The sequence below is a fragment of the Coregonus lavaretus genome, assembly GCF_964263955.1.
Source record: "Coregonus lavaretus genome assembly, chromosome: 5".
NCBI lineage: Eukaryota > Metazoa > Chordata > Actinopteri > Salmoniformes > Salmonidae > Coregonus > Coregonus lavaretus.
In genome coordinates, this window is record NC_139992.1 from 41,270,861 (window position 1) to 41,291,961 (window position 21,101).

Below are 21,101 nucleotides of genomic sequence, written 5' to 3' on the forward strand. Positions count from 1 at the left end.
AAAATAAAATAATAATAAGGTAAGCCTATGTCAGGGTGGGAAATAGCATACCACGTAGTCGTAGGCCTACTATGCTAAAGGCCTACTGCAAGTTATTGTTGTTTGTTCCTGAACTGGCCGAATGGCAGAGCTATCATTCAGCTATCCTTCAGCTAACCTCCAGCACCACAAGTTGGTTCAACTTCTTTAACATCACTGCCAGATCTTTTGATATTTATTTCATTAGTCCATTGTTGACAGTTCCAACATGTTTTGCTCGTCAGCAATCAAGTTGTCAAGATATGTAACTTTCAAAATACAGAAATCATTCCTGTATGACGCATTTTGCATCATACAGTATGATGCTGCGTTGTGCATCATATGATGCAAAATGCATCATACGGGGATGATTTCATTCTCAAAGTTACATATCTTGAAAACTTGATTGCTGACAAGCAAACCATTTTGGGACTATGTCAACAATAGCTAATGAAACAAATATCAAAAGATAGTTTGAGTGTAAATTTTCTTTAAAATGCCATCTCATCAAGATCTGTTGCCTAAGCCTAATAGTCCTACTCATCACTTATTATTATTATTATAATGATTATATATTATTATAATAAATATAAGATGATCACTTCTCACAATGGTGATCAAAGTTAAATCAAAGCTGAATGAATGTCTCGCAAGATCACAATGATTAATTCGCATTTTATATAACAAAAACGAATACAATACTATCATAGCATAGTAAGCCTATAACGTTACTGTTACACCAAAAACACCTAATTTCTAATGAGATTTTAGGATGGTAAGCTGAAGCTGAATAGTCAAAAAAGACAATGTCATGCGCCAAAACTCAGAGGTCACCACTAGGCAGGATATATGCTTTATTGAAACAAAATGCAAGAAAGGCTAATAGTTTGTTAACACCATCTGTTCTAATTCACTCATTAAACAGTAATTCAAGAACATCTAAATGCATATTCCCATGAAACTGATTGAGATCAATCAAATGATTGGCATGGAGATGCAGTTTGGACGTTTCACCGGTAAAACGTGAAGAATTATAATTCGCGATTGACAATGGTGGTGGCCTATTTTGACTTTGGGTAGCCTATTCCTAATTTGATGTTTGAGGGTATTAAAAATTGAACATTTTCTTGAGGAAATATGAGTGCGCATAGGCAGACGTTGCAATTGGAGGATGCATTTTATGCATATTCTATAATGACAGGCTAATCAATTGGCTACATCTGTCGGTACAAACTTTGAGGAAATGATGACGTCATTTACAAAAAACTGCTCCCGCACCACTGTCTACAACCACAGACCTGCATCTCAAGAGTGTGTGTGTGTCACTGAATGCAGTCTGCATCTCCCCCCGGTCCATTGGACCCCGCTGGTCCTCCAGTCTCAAGGCAGATGTCATTTACATCCTGTGAGTAACGGCAGCCATTTTGTGCCCATGCCCTAGAATAGAAGCACCGCAGCTGACAGGGTAACTGCTTGGCTGGCTGACACACACACTCTCTCTCATTGCATTTACTGTCAATCTCTGTAGTCCATTTGGGCTTAAAACAATGTCCACCACACAGACTAATAGACTAGTAGAGGTCTGGGTGCTCAGACCAGTGCTGCTGTTACCGCCAATACACAGGCTTACATACAGAAAACAGACACACACAACACACAGTTGTGATGAAATACAATAGCTATTTAAGGCAAGACAACAGAACCTCTGTTTCACTGAATGACACCACCACAACCCAATCAGAGCAACTTCCTGAATTCCCATCTCTGGATCTGTCCCTCCACTAGCCTGTTTCCACTGTGATTAAGATTCATTTGCAGGATTCCCAGGAAGGAATAATCCCTCGCACGCTGTGTAACGCAGAGGTGCTCCTGGCAGGAACATAGGGAGAGAATGGGATCCAGCGTCTTTTTAAATTAACATGGGGCCTCATGCAAGACGCAGCCAAGAACCACGGACCAGCAGAGCGGGGCCAATAGTGTGTGACTTACATACTTGCGCACACAGACACACACACTAACCTAACGTAGCAGGCGTAAAATAAACGCCTGAAACTAGATCCGCTACATCAGGGTCCCCCAAGTGGCCGAATTTGGCCCACGGGTGGTTTCATTTGCACCCCCAAGTGATTTCCTTCTTCTTTTGGCTCTATACTCCAAAAGTTTGGATTTGAAATTAAACAATTACTATGAGGTTAAAGTATAGATTCTCAGCTTTTATTTGACGCTATTTGTGTACATATCGGTTTCACCATTTAAAAATGACAACACTAGCCTCCGAGTGGCGCAGTAGTCTAAGGCACTGCATCACAGTGCTAGAGGTGTCACTACAGACCCGGGTTCGATCCCAGGCTGTGTCGCAGCCGGCCTTGACCGGGAGACCCATGAGGTGGTGCACAATTTGCCCAGCGTTCGTCCGGGTTAGGGGAGGGTTTGGCCAGCCGGGATGTCCTTGTCCCATCACACTCTAGCGACTCCTTGTAACGGGCTGAGTTAAGCGAGCAGTGTGTCAAGAAGCAGTGTGGCTTGGCAAGGTTGTGTTTCAGAGGATGCATGGCTCTTGACCTTCGCCTCTCCCGAGTCCGTACGAGTCCAAGCTACCAATTGGATATCACGAAATTGGGGAGAAAACAGGGATTAAATAAAACAATTATTATATAAAAGATTTACAACACTTTCTATACATAGTCCCCCCATTGTAAGGGACCACTTACAGCTGAAGTCGGAAGTTTACATACACCTTAGCCAAATACATTTAAACTCAGTTTTTCACAATTCCTGACATTTATTCCTAGTACAAATTCCCTGTCTTAGGTCAGTTAGGATCACCACTTTATTTTAAGAATGTGAAATGTCAGAATAATAGTGGACAGAATGATTTATTTCAGCTTTTATTTCTTTCATCACATTCCCAGTGGGTCAGAAGTTTACATACACTCAATTAGTATTTGGTAGCATTGCCTTTAAATTGTTTAACTTCGGTCAAATGTTTCAGGTAGCCTTCCACAAGCTTCCCACAATAAGTTGGGTGAATTTTGTCCCATTCCTCCTGACAGAGCTGGTATAACTGAGTCAGGTTTGTAGGCCTCCTTGCTCGCACACGCTTTTTTAGTTCTGCCCGCATATTTTCTATAGGATTGAGGTCAGGGCTTTGTGATGGCCACTCCAATACCTTGACTTTGTTGTCCTTAAGCCATTTTGCCACAACTTTGGAAGTATGCTTGTGGTCATTGTCTATTTGGAAGACCCATTTGCGACCAAGCTTTAACTTCCTGACTGATGTCTTGAGATGTTGCTTCAATATATCCACATAATTTTCCTTCCTCATGATGCCATCTATTTTGTGAAGTGCACCAGTCCCTCTTGCAGCAAAGCACCCCCACAGCATGATGCTGCCACCCCCGTGCTTCACGGTTGGGATGGTGTTCTTCGGCTTGCAAGCAACCCCCTTTTTCCTCCAAACATAACGATGGTCATTATGGCCAAACAGTTCTATTTTTGTTTCATCAGACCAGAGGACATTACTCCAAAAAGTACGATCTTTGTCCCCATGTGCAGTTGCAAACCGTAGTCTGGCTTTTTATGGCGGTTTTGGAGCAGTGGCTTCTTCCTTGCTGAGCGGCCTTTCAGGTTATGTCGATATAGGACTCGTTTTACTGTATATACTTTTGTACCTGTTTCCTCCAGCATCTTCACAAGGTCCTTTGCTGTTGTTCTGGGATTGATTTGCACTTTTCGCACCAAAGAACGTTCATCTCTAGGAGACAGAACGCGTCTCCTTCCTGAGCGGTATGACGGCTGCGTGGTCCCATTGTGTTTATACTTGCGTACTATTGTTTATACAGATGAACGTGGTACCTTCAGGCGTTTGGAAATTGCTCCCAAGGATGAACCAGACTTGTGGAGGTCTACCATTTTTTTTCTGAGGTCTTGCAAAGAGGCACTGAGTTTGAAGGTAGGCCTTGAAATACATCCACAGGTACACCTCCAATTGACTCAAATGATGTCAATTAGCCTATCAGAAGCTTCTAAAGCCATGACATAATTTTCTGGAATTTTCCAAGCTGTTTAAAGGCACAGTCAACTTAGTGTATGTAAACCTCTGACCCACTGGAATTGTGATACAGTGAATTATAAGTGAAATAATCTGTCTGTAAACAATTGTTGGAAAAATTACTTGCCAAAACTATAGTTTGTTAACAAGAAATTTGTGGAGTGGTTGAAAAACTTGTTTTAATGACTCCAACCTAAGTGTATGTAAACTTCCGACTTCAACTGTATATGTGTATTAAAGTAGTAAAAAGTTAACTATTTTGTCCCATATCCATAGCACGCAATGACTACATCAAGATTGTGACTCACACATTTGTTGGATGCATTTACTGTTTATTTTGGTTGCGTTTCAGATTATTTTGTGCCCAATAGAAATTAATGGTAAATAATGTATTGTGTCATTTTGGAGTCACATAAATAAATAAGAATAGAATATGTTTCTATGATATTTGTGCGTCTAAAATATTCTTTGTGATCTATGACAACAGATTATGACTATTCTAAATGTATTAATTTTACTGGCCAGTTAGATTTTCGGATTAAAAATCAGTCAGTGTGATTGACAGGAGAGATGATCAGAGGAGCAGAGTTTTTACCACCATCATTATTAGAGGGACAGAAGAATGCATAGAGTTTCTCTGTGAAGGTGCAGCCAGTGAAAGAGTAGATATGAGAACTGGCCTCCACATCATAAAAAGAGACCTGACCCTCCTCATAATCCACAAATACCCCCACCTTCTGGAGCTTCCTTCTCAGGGAGAGTTGGACACCAGTGCTGGTGAGAGCCTTGTACTCATTTCCATTCCTCAGCCACAAAGTCCAGTATCCATCCTCAGGTCTCAGTGTGATATTCCCCTTCCTGTTGATGGACTCTCTGGCCACTCCTAAATCCCATTTAGTCTTCCCCTTAACTGTTACCTCATAGTAAAATCTCCCTGCAGAGAAGCCCTCATTTCCAAGGACATTCCCACCACGATCAAACCTCTTTGGGTTGTCAGGGAGATTCTGTGGTTTGTCTCCATGATTCACTTGTTTTCTATCCTCAGACAGGATGAGGCAGGGATGTGCTGTATCAGGGTCCAGAGTCACATCCACTGCATACTGCTGAATCCTCTTCAGTTTGACTTCAGGCAGCTTCTCCATCTCTTTATTCAGTGTCTCCTCCAGCTGAGAAACAGCTCTCCTCACTGGCCCCATACACAGATCACGTTGAACACTGATCTTAGACCAGTCCTTGATGTGTGGAGGGGTGCAGAGGGATGGGAAGCTCTGGAGAAGGTGGAGATGGTCCTCAATGTGTGAGAGCTGCTCCAGCTCAGTGCTTCTCCTCTTTAGCTCAGTGATTTCCTGCTCCAGCTCTTTAATGAGCCCTTCAGCCTGCCTCTCTGCTGCTTTCTGCTTCTCCTCAATCACCTCAATGAGCTCAGCCTGGCTTCTCTCAATGGAGCGCACCAGATCAGTGAAGACCTGCACACTGTCTGATATCTCTCTTTCTGCATCTTTCTTGCTGAGATCTACTGAGTCTTTGATCTCCTTCACCTTCTGCAGTCTCTCCTGGATCATCTGCTGAACTTCTGCCTCAGTCTTCCCCAGTTTAGCCCTCTTCTCTCCATACCCTTCCTCTAGAGGGACAGTGTCATGAGTCATGTGGTCTGCTTTCAAGCACAAGACACAAACACAAGTCTGGTCACTCCTACAGAACAGCTCTAGAGGTCTGTCATGCTTCTTACACATCCTGTCTTCCAGGTTCTCCACAGGGTTGATCAGCTTGTGTCTCTTTAAGGCTGCAACTCTCTGATGAGGCTCCAGGTGAGTCTCACAGTAAGAGGTCTGACACACCAGACAGGACTTCAGGGCCTTGAGCTTCGTCCCAGTGCAGAAGTCACAGGGGATGTCTAGGGGTTGAGCAGGACATTGTTCTGGGCTGCTGGTAGCTTTCACTTCAACTGTCTGCCTGAACTGAGCAACCATCTCAGAAATGAAAGTATTGACAAACAGATCTGGTCTCTTATCTAATGTTTTTTTACACATTGGACACTGGAACAGGTCACTGGTATCCCAGTATCCACTGATACAGGCCTTGCAGAAGTTGTGTCCACATGGAATAGAGACTGGCTCAGTGAACACATCCAGACAGATAGAGCACAGGAACTGCTCTTCAGACAGAAGACTGCTGGAGGTAGCCATATCTAGACAGAGACCAGAGGTGAAACCATAAAGCATTTCTTGGAATCAGTCAGCTCCTGATAGATTCAGCTTTAGAGTTGTCAACATTGTCTTATGTGATTATATTAACACATCTTGATACATGATGTTACAACATAGATAAAATACCTATAACCATAGAATGAAAAGTGTAACATACCGTAGAATCTGGATAAATAAATAAGGAAATACACAGTAGAGCTTATCTTCAACTTAACTTATCAATCTTTCTACTCACCTGTATGTTTTTGTGGATGATATCGCTGTCCTTTCTGTTTGTGGTGTCAAAGGGTAGGAGAATCAGTGTATAGTCTGAATGTATAGGTATTTAATAGGGATGTCAGTGCTGTAGAGTTTGGTCCCATACACAATATACTGTAGGTCTCTCTACTTTAGTTTCACTTCAGCAAAGTGACGTTAATAATGCTCCTCCCCACCAGATACTGCTGTGTGCTTCTCTTCCTGGAACAGTTAACCCTTTACATGGCTGAACTTTGGAACAGATCATTTTTAATTGTCATACTGATTAAAACAGTATTCATGAATTCGGGTGCATGCTCGCCACCACAATTGCAACATTTCACATCAACTGGCATACGATATTCCTCCCCGTCTACATACACTTGACACAAGTCCAAATACTTTACATTTATCAACTATCTTACTCTATTCACAATCAATGTGCAGACAGGCAGACAGACAAGGTGCCATAACAGGTGACTATTTGTAAAGAGTGAAAAATGATATTTGATAATTGTGGTAATGAGGCCTAGTTCTGACTGTTCTCTTATCTTTTACCCATTTTATTCCCTTTTTATTTAATACAAATTATTTGATCGAGATACCTGGGAGATCTGTTTGAAGTGAAAATAAAAAGAAAAGGGTTTATTTGGGGGTTTTGTGTGTCCGAGGAGCAGAAGGTGTGTGCTTTGCACCTGAAAAATATATCGAATTGGAATGTGTTGTGTGTGGATCTGTGAAGCAGGGTGCCTATCAAGGGTGTTATCTCTGGAGTGGCGCTAGAAGTGAGAGCAAAGGATGTAGAGGCAGTGGTTGGTGCTCGCTGACTGACCCGTATGGTGGATGGAGTGGTTGGTGCACGCCGACTGACCCGTATGGTGGATGAAGTGGTTGGTGCATGCCGACTGACCCGTATGGTGGATGGAGTGAGGAAGCCCAGTGGTTGGTGCACGCCGACTGACCCGTATGGTGGATTATTTTGTTCTTTGAAGAAGAGTGTCTCCCTTTGTATGTATATTTGAGTTATGTGAGATAACCTGTAAGAGCCTTCGTGCCCAAACCCTTGCATTGTGATAAATGTAAAGTATTTGGACTTGTGTCAAGTGTATGTAGACGGGGAGGAATATTGTATGCCAGATGATGTGAAATGTTGCAATTGTGGTGGCGAGCATGCACCCAAATTCATGAAGTGCCCTGTTAGGGTGAAGGAGACTGAGGTCTCCTATCCAGAGGCGGTGAGAAGAGTGGAAGAAGGGAGTAATGTTGAAGAAACCATGGTAGTTGGATTAGAGACATCAGTAAATGTTACTCGCCAAAAGGATCCTGACATGTAGCATGTTAAAAAGGTGGACTTTGTATCATTTATTGCATTGGTTATAAACTGCACAGCGCAAACAAAGAAGAAAGCTGAGAAAATAGGCATTGTTGTGAGTGCGGCTAAAAGTCTTTTGGGACTCAGGGATTTTACAGCGGAGGCATTTCAAGGAATCATGTCGATGAATGTTCCGTCCACACAGGCCCCTGGATTATCACTGAAGGAGTGGGGCTTTTTTGGATTGATTTTATTTTTGTATTTTGTATGATGTTTATTATTATTGTTATTATTCTACAGTACAGTATATTGTGTACGGGACCAGTATGAAAAAATGTATGCACTAACTGTAAGTCACTCTGGATAAGAGCATCTGCTAAATGACTAAAATGTAAAATGAGTAGGGCTGTTGCGGTGACCGTATTACCGACACACCGGTGGTCACGAGTTATGAAGGCAGTCAAATTCCACGTGACCATTTAGTCAAGCTCTGATGCTGCTGCTGGTCATTAGTAGCCTATCAAACTTGCTAACTGCCTGGTACTCAGCACTCTATTGTCCCTCTAATCACTCTGACATCAATGCAAATGTAATAAAAAATCTAATCAAACACTTCATGAGAGCCCATGAGCTCATGTTGCACAACATTTAAATAGGCTATGCCATTGCGCGAGAAAACTGAGTGATGGCCTCTACTGAAAAGAGGAGGATCAGCTTTCTATATTTATTTTTCAACTTTCCTAATATTAAGCACATTGCTTATATTTACAACAGGAGTATAGCCTACCTGGCTGGCATGAAAATAAACCACGGGGAAAAGCGTCATCCATTCGCTATTTAAGTATTTTTTCCCACTGCCCCTGTTTCGATACAGGTGCATGATAATGGTCCATTCTAAATCAAAACAAATGTCACACATAATTATTTAGTATATGTAAAGACAAGATTAAATCAAGAAAAGTCTAATGGGTGACAATATTAGCCTATCACTTGTGAATGATGCCCAGCATAAGAAACAATGCCTTTTTCTTGCGACTTTTACGAATCAAAGTCGCACACCTCATGTAGCCTAGCCCATAGGCCTATTTGTTTTAATAAGGTTTGTATCATGAATAGGGGCCAAATAACTTCTTAAAATTAAGCACATGAATCCACTTTACAAGGGGGTGTAGAGCCTAACTGGCATACATAAGCAGCGCGTGAGTTTCAAGTTTGGGGAAGATAATTTTGACCATAAAAATGCATCTTTATAATAAAAGCATTACATGCATAATCGCATTTGTGGTCACTTTTGATACTGGTGTTTTCCCGCTAAAATTGAACATTCGTGCTTAAAGCCTACTGCCATGTGCGCATTGCTGCGCTTATATTGTGAAGGAATAGCCTAATAGTTTATCAACATTTTAAGCTAAACTTTCTGATCTGTTGCGTCAGCCTCATTGTGTGAAAAAGTGTTTTTGATGCTAGTGGTTGTATTAATTTAGGATCTATCGCATCCCACAACTGTCCCAGACTATGTTTGGAATATTTTATTTCTCGCACAGAATAGGTCAACTTTTGTACTATGGGGATAGTAGACTGACATAGGCTAAAGCTTTTGCTGTTCGTTAGGCCTACTTATCTTGTTGGCTGACGAAAACTAAATGTGGATAGTTCTTCCAATATCTTCAATATGCACCTTGGAATTGGATAAGGACGCGCTCAGTTGCGTCCCCGATGTGTCTGTCTTCACTTGTAGCCTGTGAGAAGTGTGAGTGAGATGAGAGGTGCTTCGGAGCGGGCAGAATTAAGTGAGAATGGCTGCAAAATGCATCGATTTATTTAGGGTGCATTATGGCCACACAAAGGGGATGCCACCAGGAAATTCGAAGCATTATCAAGAGCTTCTCAAATTGTGAATGAGAGACTGACGAAGTGTGTACAGCCTGCGCAAAAAAACAAAGCAGAGCTCATGCCTTTCAAGCAACATTTTTCAAATCATCATTAGAGTTGCATCATGCAGCCTTACAATGTATTAAAAATCAAAACATATAGCCCAACATTTGTAGAACAACTAAAGTTACATTAATAACTCTAAATTAAGAATATAGGAGTACTTATTTCTTTGTTAACCGCTCAACACAGAGTAGCCGCATGTGCGCAGCCCCTTAAATCGTTATTCAGCTTTGTTCAATTGTATTCTTCATACTATAAAATAATATAAAATAATGCCACGAAATTCTAAGCAAATCTTGTCTGCTAAATGAACTAGTGTAGCCCACAGCCATTTGGCATAGCCAGATCAGGACCTAACATAATGATAACTCAGAGTATGCTATTCTGTTCTTCTGAAATAGACTACATTGTCTTCATATCATGCTTCCTTAGACCTGTCTAAAATAAATAATGGATTTATTGTGAAGGTGTAGGCTATATTATATGGATTTATTAGACTTTTTCAAATGTAGATGTTCCAAAGGTCAGCATCAGTGGCTTGTAGGCTATGTGTGGAAGCCAGGAGATGCTAAATGTGTTTATGTTAATTAACGGTCAGTTACCATGAGACCGACAGTTATTTGCTTGACAATCACCGGCTGACGAAATTTCGTGACTGCCACAGCCCTAGTGATGAGACAGCAAAACCACAAAATAAAAATACAATTTCCATATGACATCAACCTCAGACACCTCAGTATATCTCCACTATTCCAAACTGATGTCATATCCATCACTATTGTAAACATCTGGGACAGCATCCCTAGTAGAAATATTACGTAAGAGGTCAATATTCAACTGGATTTTATTTTCTAAATATCATGAATTTTACTCTATGCCCATCCCAGTTCATTATAGGTGGATCAACAGAGATATACACTGCAAACAATTCATGAGCTAAAAAACAAACATATTGCTTATATTATCTCATGATCAGAACTTCCTCAGAAATGTAACTCCCAGATATGAATCATACCTTGTTATGAGCCTGGAGAGATATGTTCATATCTTACAATGCTGCTGCATTCTGTAGGATACTCATCATGTCTAACAGACTGACATGAGGCTGATGACAGCAAACAACCACGTCAGTAATAATATTACAGTGAAATATTCTCTCTGATGTAGGACAACAGATTAAATGTACACATTTTAGTAGATTTTCAGGTTAAAAGTCATTCTGTGTGATTGGCAGGAGAGATGATCAGAGGGACAGAGTTTTTACCACCATCATTACTGCCAGGGAAAAAGTATGGATAGAGTTTCTCAGTGAAGGTGCAGCCAGTGAAAGAGTAGATATGAGACCTGGCCTCCACATCATAAAAGGAGACCTGACCCTCCTCATAATCCACAAACACCCCCATCTTCTGGGGCTTCTCTCTCAGGGAGAGGGTGACAGTGGGGCTAGAGTTAGCCTTGTACTCATTTCCATTCCTCAGCCACAGAGTCCAGTATCCATTTTTAGGGTTCAGTTTGATCTTCCCCTTCCTGTTGATGGACTCTCTGGCCACTCCTAAATCCCACGTAGTCTTCCCCTTAACTGTCACCTTATAGTAACATCTCCCTGCAGAGAAGCCCTCATGTCCTAATACACAGGGACATGTAATAAACCTCTTTGGGTTGTCAGGGAGATCCTGTGGTTTGTCTCCATGTTCCACTTGTTTTCTATCCTCAGACAGGATGAGGTAGGGATGTGCTGTATCAGGATCCAGAGCAACATCCACTGCATACTGCTGATTCCTCTTCAGCTCAGCATCACACAACTTCATAACTTCACTCATAATGGTCTCCTCCACTTGAGACACAGCTCTCCTCACAGTCCCCACACACAGATCACTGTGAACACTGATCCTAGACCAGTCCTTGGTGGGTGGAGGGGTGCCCAGGGATGGAAAGCTCTGTAGGAGGTGGAGGTGGTCCTCACTGAGTGAGAGCTGCTCCAGCTCAGTGCTTCTCCTCTTTAGCTCAGTGATTTCCTGCTCCAGCTCTTTAATGAGCCCTTCAGCCTGCCTCTCTGCTGCTTTCTGCTTCTCCTCAATCACCTCAATGAGCTCAGCCTGGCTTCTCTCAATGGAGCGCACCAGAGCAGTGAAGACCTGCACACTGTCTGATATCTCTCTTTCTGCATCTTTCTTGCTGAGATCTACTGAGCCTTCCTCTCTCCATACTCTTCCTTTAGAGGGACAGTGTCATGAGTCATGTGGTCTGTCTCAGTGCAGAACTGACACACACACATCTGGTCCCTCCTACAGAACAGCTCCAGGAGTCTGTCATGCTTCTTACACATCCTGTCTTCCAGGTTTTCCACAGGGTTGATCAGCTTGTGTCTCTTTAAGGCTGCAACTCTCTGATGAGGCTCCAGGTGAGTCTCACAGTAAGAGGTCTGACACACCAGACAGGACTTCAGGGCCTTGAGCTTCGTCCCAGTGCAGAAGTCACAGGGGATGTCTAGGGGTTGAGCAGGACATTGTTCTGGGCTGCTGGTAGCTTTCACTTCAACTGTCTGCCTGAACTGAGCAACCATCTCAGAAATGAAAGTATTGACAAACAGATCTGGTCTCTTATCTAATGTTTTTTTTTACACATTGCTATCCCAGTATCCACTGATACAGGCCTTGCAGAAGTTGTGTCCACATGGAATAGAGACTGGCTCAGTGAACACATCCAGAGAGATGGAGCACAGGAACTGCTCTTCAGACAGAAGACTGCTGGAGGTAGCCATATCTAGACAGAGACCAGAGGTGAAACCATAAAGCATTTCTTGGAATCAGCCAGCTCTTGATAAATTCAGCTTTAGAGTTGTCAACATTGTCTTATCTGATGATATTAACGAATCTTGATACATGATGATACAATATAGATAAAAGTCAGATAACCATAGAATGAAAAGTGTAACATACCGTAGAATCTGGATAAATAAATAAGGAAATACACAGTAGAGCTTATCTTCAACTTAACTTATCAATCTTTCTACTCACCTGTATGTTTTTGTGGATGATATCTCTGTCCTTTCTGTTTGTGGTGTCAAAGGGTAGGAGAATCAGTGTATATTCTGAATGTATAGCTATTTAATAGGGATTTCAGTGCTGTAGAGTTTGGTCCCGTACACAATATACTGTAGGTCTCTCTACTTTAGTTTCACTTCAGCAAAGTGATGTTAATACTTCTCCTCCCCACCAGATACTGCTGTGTGCTTCTCTTCCTGGAACAGTTAACCCTTTACATGGCTGAACTTTGGAACTGATCATGTTTTATTGTCATACTGATTAAAACAGTATTGAATAAACCAGGACTAAAGTCAATACAGCTTTCACATTACTATTCCTAGAATCACAATGTTTGAATCACTGCAGTCAACACACACACACACACACACACACACACACACACACACACACACACACACACACACACACACACACACACACACACACACACACACACACACACACACACACACACACACACACAGTGTAGAGGACTGAGGGCAGTCTGTCTCTGACCCCCACTACTCCTCTCCACTCCCACAGCCTGACATTCACAGGCCACCCAGGCACCAATCAAAAACACACTAACATACACACCCGCACCACAGCACCAGCTCCCATCATCAGACTGCCAGGAGAGAACACAATACATTCTGTAGGAAGAGTTAACCTTTCTTTCTCATACTAAACTCACCTGTAACTCCCCCTCCTCTCTTCCCTCTCTCTGAATGATAGAAGCAGGAACCTGATAGATTAATTATTAATGACTAATTATTACACCCTGAAACTGTGTATAATGTGTGAGTGTAGGACCAGTAAAGGCTATGGCATTGAGCCACTATTTAGCAATGTGAGTAAGAGTCAGGCCAGACAACAAAGACAACTGAGAAACTAAGATAAAGAGGCCTCCCAATTTAGGGAGGGGAGAAACTGTTATGAAAACATGGTGCAGAATATTGTGAGAACTGCAATAACTGAGTAATGCAGGGAGTAGGATATGTGTGTGTGTGTGTGTGTGTGTGTGTGTGTGTGTATGTGTGTGTGTATGTATGTGTGTATATGTGTGTGTGTGTGAACTGAAGGTCAGTAGAGCAGTTTTAGAGTGGAAAACTACAGCCCGCCTACAGAGGGAAGGGATTTCTTTTTGTATGACGTATGAGTATAAAAGATGGACTCTGAAATTGTGATGGCAGAATTCTCAATGAATAAATATCTCTGACCATGCAGACCGGGACTCTGGCCGTTACTTAAATCCCAAAAGACTTACAACCTTTTGGGAGACGCACAGAGACACTAAAATAGTTTGTTAAATAATTCACTTAACAGAACCACCTGACATGAACACTGCTCTGTGGCCACACACACTATAAACCCTGACAAGGTTACTGTTTTATGGGGTAAAATCATATTTTCCACAGAGGGCAGATCAGGCGGTGTGAGTTTTCCATGATGCCATTTATGAGGAGCAAGACCAGACAGAGAGCTGCCTGAAACCCTTTTACAGAGAAACAGGGTGACAAGGCTTCAGGTCAGTGAAATCCCATGAGAGGGCAGAGACAAAAAGATGGAGAGGAGAGAGGGAAGAAGAGAGGAGATGGAGGGGGAAGGTGAGGAGAGGAGATGAGAGGAGATGAGATGAGATGAGATGTGAGGAGAGGGAGCGGGAGAGGGAGAGGGAGAGGGAGAGGGAGAGGGAGAGGGAGAGGGAGAGGGAGAGGGAGAGGGAGAGGGAGAGGGAGAGGGAGAGGGAAAGGGAGAGGAGAGGAGAGGAGAGGAGAGGAGAGGAGAGGAGAGGAGAGGAGAGGAGAGGAGAGGAGAGGAGAGGAGAGGAGAGGAGAGGAGAGGAGAGGAGAGGAGAGGAGAGGAGAGGAGAGGAGAGAACTGTTGAAAGGGAGCAATGTCTATGCCAGCAGCACAACACAGAAAGTTTCCACTGACTCTGACCAGCCAACACACACAAAAGGACTAAGTGAGGCGACACTGACACCACACCCTGAGATGGCCGATTTAGATACGAGGAGTGTGGGATCTCTAATACCTCCACTACCCCATCTCTCCCTGCCCCACTGAAACTAAATACCTGTCACCAGAGAATAGAGACAGGTTCTCAGGTGTAAGATAACCAGATAAAATGAAAGGGGGGGGGGGGGGGATATAGAGAAAAAGAGCAAGAGAGAGAGAAAGAAAAGGAAAGAGAGTGAGAAAGTGAGAGGGGGCTCCTGTGAAAATAAACCCAGTGTTTTTCCACTGCTCCCAGTTTACCAGAGGACCAGAGACATGTCCGGTGTATAGTATCTACAGCTCTGGTGAAGTCTAACACTACATACCTGCACTTAACACACCACCAGAGACTATGTGAGTTTACACAACGCTATACTGATGCAGCGTACCGGAGTGTGTGTGTGCATGTATGTAAGACGCACACAGAGGCAGGGAAAGAGGAAGTCCTAATTATAGCAATACTAACTGCTCCCACTTTCCCTGAGCTATCAACTTCTCCTGACACACACACACACACACACACACACACACACACACACATATATACAGACTCAGACACACACACATAACACATATGTACAGGTCTCTTTCTATTGGCTAAACTTTGCTCCAGTTGGAAAAGCATACATACTGTATATGGGTGGAATTGGTGAATGACGTAGAGAAACCATGATGAGTTACTAGCATTAAAGTGCATTACAGAACAAAATAGAGACCTAAGTCTGTGTTTACCATACTGAGGCTTACACTGTACAAAGGTACTGTACGAGTATACAAAACAGTGCTATAATGTTGAGCCAGTGAGTATGTGTTTGTATGTGTGTGAGACAGGTAATCTGCTCCAGGCTAGGCTAGGTTGGGGTGTGGCGGTGGTAGTTAGTTGTGTTCAGGTGAGAGACTTTCCCCTGTGTGCCTGTTGAGTCTCGCCCTCACAGACGATAGAGCTACTGCCAGGGAGGAGGGCTGTAAACTGTCTGCTTTCACCAACCACCGTGAGAACACACATACACGCAAGCACACACACCACCGGTATGAGAAAGACAGTTGGTTGGTATCATTTTTGTCTGATGCAACGTTGCTGTGATTCAACAGCTGAGACACACAGAGAGAGAGAGAGGGATGAGAGGAGCTGGGGGACATCTATGCTGACAGGCCAATCTCTCATTGAGGAAAACAGAGGGCTAGACGACTTCTGCCACGACATCATGCAAACTGCAGTCTCCAAATCTCTCTCTCTCTCTTCTCTCCTCTCTCTTTCTGTTCCATGCTGAACTGTACATGCCTCTTCAGTCATCAACATGTTTAGCCCAGCGTCCAATCATCCAACCAAAACCAGCCAAAGGAGGTTTGAGAATCCAACCAGAGCAGGGAAAGAGGGGTAAACACAGCATCTGTTTAAAGATGAAGCTGTCTAAACCAGTAACAGGCAGGCCCACACACAGAACCACACACACAGGCAGAGGCACACACACACACACACACACACACACAGAATCACACACACACACACACAGAATCACACACACACACACACACACACATGCAGAGGCACAAACACAGGCAGAGGCACACACACACACACACACACACACACACAGAATCCCATGCACACACAGAATCACTCACACAGGCAGAGGCACACACACACAGAATCACACACACATAATCACGCACAGAGGCACACACACGCACCACACAGAATCACACACACGCACAGAATCACACACACGCACAGAATCACACACACACACAGTTAGAATATTCAACAAAGGATATATGCTCCTAGTACTGCCTAAAGGGTTAATGCACACAACTCTCTCTGTTCCTCTGCTACTACCCAGACAGGTTTTAACTGCTGTCTACACATACATGCACACGTGTTATCATTCACCTCCACTCCACAGACACCACATTACGGCTCACATTCATCCCAGTCATATCCCAGCCAGGGGGCTGTGCAACTGATATCTGCATGCATACAGTTCCCTTCCCCACATCCCAGCCATATCTCTGCATCAGTATTTAACTGGTAGGTTGGTAATGACAGTATTGTGAGTGTATAGACTCTTGCAGTACTCATCAGACTGGGAAGAAGGTATTACCATACAGGAGGAGAAAATATTAACCCATATGGGAATGAAGGCCTGTTTCTCCTGGCCTGAATGCAATGGAGCACACCTGATCAGTCAAATGGCCCTGTGTAGCTCAGTTGGTAGAGCATGGCGCTTGCAACGCCAGGGTCGTGGGTTCGATTCCCACGGGGGGCCAGTATGAAAGAAAACTGTAAGTTGTTCTGGATAAGAGCGTCTGCTAAATGACTAAAAAATGAAATATTTCAAATAACTGGTGATTTGCAGCCGCAGCAGAGATGGACACTGTAACACTCTAATTTTATTAGGATCCCCATTAGCCCACGTCAATGGTGACAGCTAATCTACCTGGGGTCTGACACATAACGAAAAATACATTACAGACAAAAATAATTTACAATTGACATACATTCTGACAACACACACAAACATATTCACACAGCTCGGATTCTATCCATCTCTCTCTCTCTCTCTCTCTCTCTCGCTCTCTCTCTGTGTGTGTGTGCTGGATCTCCTCCTAGATACAGATACAGACAGAGAGAGAGAGAGAGCTCCACAGTCAGACATTCCAACCCTCAATGGCACCTTGTTACCCACTCCTACCTCATCGGCGGTCACATGACCAACCAAGCGCTCTAGGATTGGGCAGTGGGTGGCAGGGCACACATATTACCACAGTACCTCTTACGTCATTCTGACCCCCCACTCCCTCCCTCAACCCCACAACTCCCCGCTCCTCTTCCAAACCGCTACCCCCGACACCCCACTGGGGCTTACACTAGCTACAGTACCCCTCTCTGCCCTCTGCCCTCTGCCCTCTGCCCTCTGCCCTCTGCCCTCTGCCCTCACACATATCATATCAATGGGACTTTACATGAGTGAGGAGGTGTGGAAAACTCCCTGGCGGAAAATGATATATGTCCACGTGCACCCAGTCTAATCTTAGCTGTTAAACACCAGTTTGATGTCTTCTTGTATCATTTTAAAATGTGTGCTGTGATGAATAGTTTGCAGAGAGAGAGAGAGAGGAGTTTATGAGAGAGAGAGAGAGTGCATTACAGATATACACTGAGTGTACAAAGCATTAAGAACATCTGCTCTTTCCATGACAGACTGACCAGGTGAATCCAGATGAAAGCTATGATCCCTTATTGATGTCACTTGTTAAATCCCCTTCAATCAGTGTAGATGAAGGGGAGGAGACAGGTTAAAGAAGGATTTTCAAGCCTTGAGACAATTCAGACATGGATTGTGTATGTGTGCCATTCAGAGGGAGAATGGGCAAGACAAGAAATGTAAGTGCCTTTGAACAGGGTATGGTAGTAGGTACCAGACGCACCGGTTTGTGTCAAGAACTGCAACGCTGCTGGGTTATTCACGCGCAACAGTTTCCCGTGTGTACCAAGAATGGTCCACCACCCAAAGGACATCCAGCCAACTTGACACAACTGTGGGAAGCATTGGAGTCAACATGGGGCAGCAACACTCTGTGGAACGCTTTCGACAACTTGTAGAGTCCATGCCCCAAAGAAACAAGGCAAACAGTATTATGCAGGCTAGATTACGCTAGTTTGTAACCTCCTCCAGAGAGTCCATGCCCCGACAAATTGAGGCTGTTCTGTGGGCAACTCAATATTAGGAAGGTGTTCCTAATGTTTGGTATACTCAGTGTATAGACACAGAGAAATAAAATAAAAAGAGTAAACGACAGATAGGGAAATAATTATTACAGAGGAGTGAAGGAGAAACTAGCCTGTCCATCATTGTGATAGTATCACCAACAGCAGTGTGCTGACTTTACTGAGAGACTGCAGTATGAGTGATAGACTGATGATGACAACCACCCGTGAGAATACAACTCTATTATCACAGTGCTATTGGATACACAGCCATTTCTGCAGCTGCAAAAATACAGAAAGAACCACAGTAGCCTAACAAGCAAACGCAGCAAGGTCTCTTCAACGAACTCGGCTCAAAACACCTTAGGCACACCATTCACTCCTCTCCCCCACAATATATATTTTACTTCACCATATGTTTTGTGGTTACAGTAAGTTGCAGCAATGTAAACAGAGCTTACTGTACTTGAAGGGAGAATGCAGTGCTCTGAAAAGGAGTTACGCGAAGTGAAATATGTAATACTAACTATGCAATCGACCGTTACGCTAAATAAAGCCATCCTCCGGAAGGGGGCTTTCGCCACGGCAATGGAATGTAGGTTTCCATGGTGCTCGTCCATCATGTAAAGGACGTCGACATACAGACGTAATAAATAAACAAAGACAGAGGAGCATGGACCCAGGCTTAGTGACATACACACACACACACTTACACACTTACACACACACCGTTTGAAGGGAAAGGGAGGACAAGGCTAAAAACAGCCAGGGTCACGACCTTTCAAATGTCTCTCTGAGTCAGGCCTAAAACAGCGGGGTCTATATTTACAGAGAGAGAGGGGGGGGGGGGGGGGGGGGGGGGGGGGAAAGATACAGAGAGAGATAAAGAGAGTGAGACACAGGTTCCTACCTGTGTGGGGTTGTAGAGTTCCTGTAGTGCGTTGCGGGAGCCTTTCCTACAGCACACGTCCGCCGTAAATGGGTTCCTCCGCATGACTGTTAGAGAGGACAGAGAGAGGACCGTTAACAATGACCAATCACACTGGAACAACAGCAACAACAACCAATAAGAGAGTGGGCCTAATAATGTTAACTACAACAGCATTCACATAGAATAAATTACCATAAAGCTATATTCTGTAGGGGGCAAGGGCACTGCCACAGCTAAATTACAAGGCCAGGTCCCTATACACACAACCAACAGCCCACACAAAAAAGCAGCCAGACAATTCCTCTCAAATTACTAGATGAAAGAGCCCACTGAATAACTACATGAACCAAAGAGTGGGTGTGGGTGAACAACATTTGAGAGCCTTACTTTTCTCTGTTCTATGTTTCATCATCCTCACTGATCTAAAAGGACTGGATATGTAATGCCATATGACTGTAGGACAAAGACGTTACTGTAGGAAATCAGTACAAAGATGATCAACAACGTCTGCAGAGTGGGGGGGGGGGGGAGTAAGCCAACCGCAGACAAACCCACTTCCTGTATCTTTGTATCTAAACCAGTGCATCGTTTCCTGTTTGTGCTGCGTGTTGTGGACAAATCACAGCCATGTCTGTCACCTGGGGAATGGAGGAGAGCATTGAGAGACAGAGACAGAGACAGCCAGCCAGCCAGCCAGACAGAGAGAGAGAGAGAGAGAGAGAGAGAGAGAGAGAGAGAGAGAGAGAGAGAGAGAGAGAGAGAGCAAAGCTACTCTCGCTGAGCAATTAAATCTCCAAACAGTTCATCCTATTTCCCACATACACAAGTAGCTTACATACCACCACCACCACACACACCTGATCTATCGGTTTTGCTTCAGTGCCTCCAGGTACACACACAAACACGCTCTATTTAATCTGATACTAATCCTGTCTAAGTCTGGTGTGTGTTAATACACTGATCTCTGTCTCTCTCTCTCTCTCTCTCTCTCTCTCTCTCTCTCTCTCTCTCTCTCTCTCTCTCTTTCTCTTTCTCTCCATCCCTCCCTCTCTCTTGTTAATGCACAGAGTGGTAAGGGTGCCAATTTAAATACCAGTGTGGCCAGGCCGTCTCCAGCCTGTACCCAGAGTTTGTGAGAGCGTCTGTGTGTTCCACAAACATGCAAACACACACACTCTGAGCGTGACACACACCACCTTTCATATTCCATCAGCCCCAGCTCTCATTCACCAGGAGAACTAATATCCCTCCTCCTCCTCCTCTTCCTCCTCCTCGATCTACCGAACCAAATGTTGTTGCTCAATTAAGTGATATAAACCATTTACGGTGAGCGTTTTTGTGGACGTTATTCTGGAATTTTACAGGCCTATTAATTCAGCCACTCTTTGTGAATCAGTGAAAATGTTCTACCAAGTCCAACGCATGCACTCCATCCACCTCAAAGGGTTAAAAAGGGCATTTGGTGTTTCCACTCTCCTCTGTGAACTACTGTTGGGCAGATTCTCTAGTGACTCTCCCTTTGCTTTCAGCTCAAAGATACAACAGTATCACAAACCAAGCAGAAAATACAGCAACACACAACAGTGAGGCCAGAATAAAAATATACTAAATCAGATAAAAAATTGGCATAAATATGTCATGTAAAACCGTCATTGAAGGAGTGGCTGGAGTGTA

General features: G+C 43.6%; 2 protein-coding genes and 1 pseudogene across 6 annotated transcripts in view; all 3 read right to left on the reverse strand.

Annotated features, from left to right (window-relative positions):
• LOC311129145 (carbohydrate sulfotransferase 11-like) overlaps positions 1 to 21,101 on the reverse strand; it is a 67,412-nt gene that overhangs the window by 11,695 nt on the left and 34,616 nt on the right. For both annotated transcript variants that reach the window (XM_084161444.1, XM_084161443.1), the window contains exon 2: positions 19,407 to 19,492. In XM_084161444.1, the coding sequence (XP_084017570.1) occupies positions 19,407 to 19,492 (86 nt within the window). The remainder of the gene's footprint in view (positions 1 to 19,406; positions 19,493 to 21,101) is intronic.
• LOC311129139 (E3 ubiquitin-protein ligase TRIM39-like) lies at positions 842 to 6,681 on the reverse strand. Of its 3 annotated transcripts, XM_084161433.1 has the most exons (3): positions 6,512 to 6,681; positions 4,804 to 6,257; positions 842 to 2,612 (listed from the first exon to the last, which is right to left on the reverse strand). In XM_084161433.1, exons 2-3 carry the CDS (start codon positions 6,253 to 6,255, stop codon positions 2,343 to 2,345), a joined length of 1,722 nt encoding a protein of 573 aa, XP_084017559.1. In that variant the 5' UTR covers positions 6,256 to 6,257; positions 6,512 to 6,681; the 3' UTR covers positions 842 to 2,342. The 3 variants fall into 3 exon arrangements, with proteins under 3 accessions (XP_084017559.1, XP_084017558.1, XP_084017560.1); XM_084161432.1 differs by lacking the exon at positions 6,512 to 6,681 and having other exon boundaries at positions 4,804 to 6,356; XM_084161434.1 differs by lacking the exon at positions 842 to 2,612 and having other exon boundaries at positions 3,328 to 6,257; positions 6,512 to 6,678.
• On the reverse strand, positions 9,759 to 12,929 carry LOC311129144 (E3 ubiquitin-protein ligase TRIM39-like; annotated as a pseudogene). The gene is made up of 2 exons (XR_014615319.1): positions 12,778 to 12,929; positions 9,759 to 12,523 (listed from the first exon to the last, which is right to left on the reverse strand). The product of XR_014615319.1 is annotated as an E3 ubiquitin-protein ligase TRIM39-like (transcript).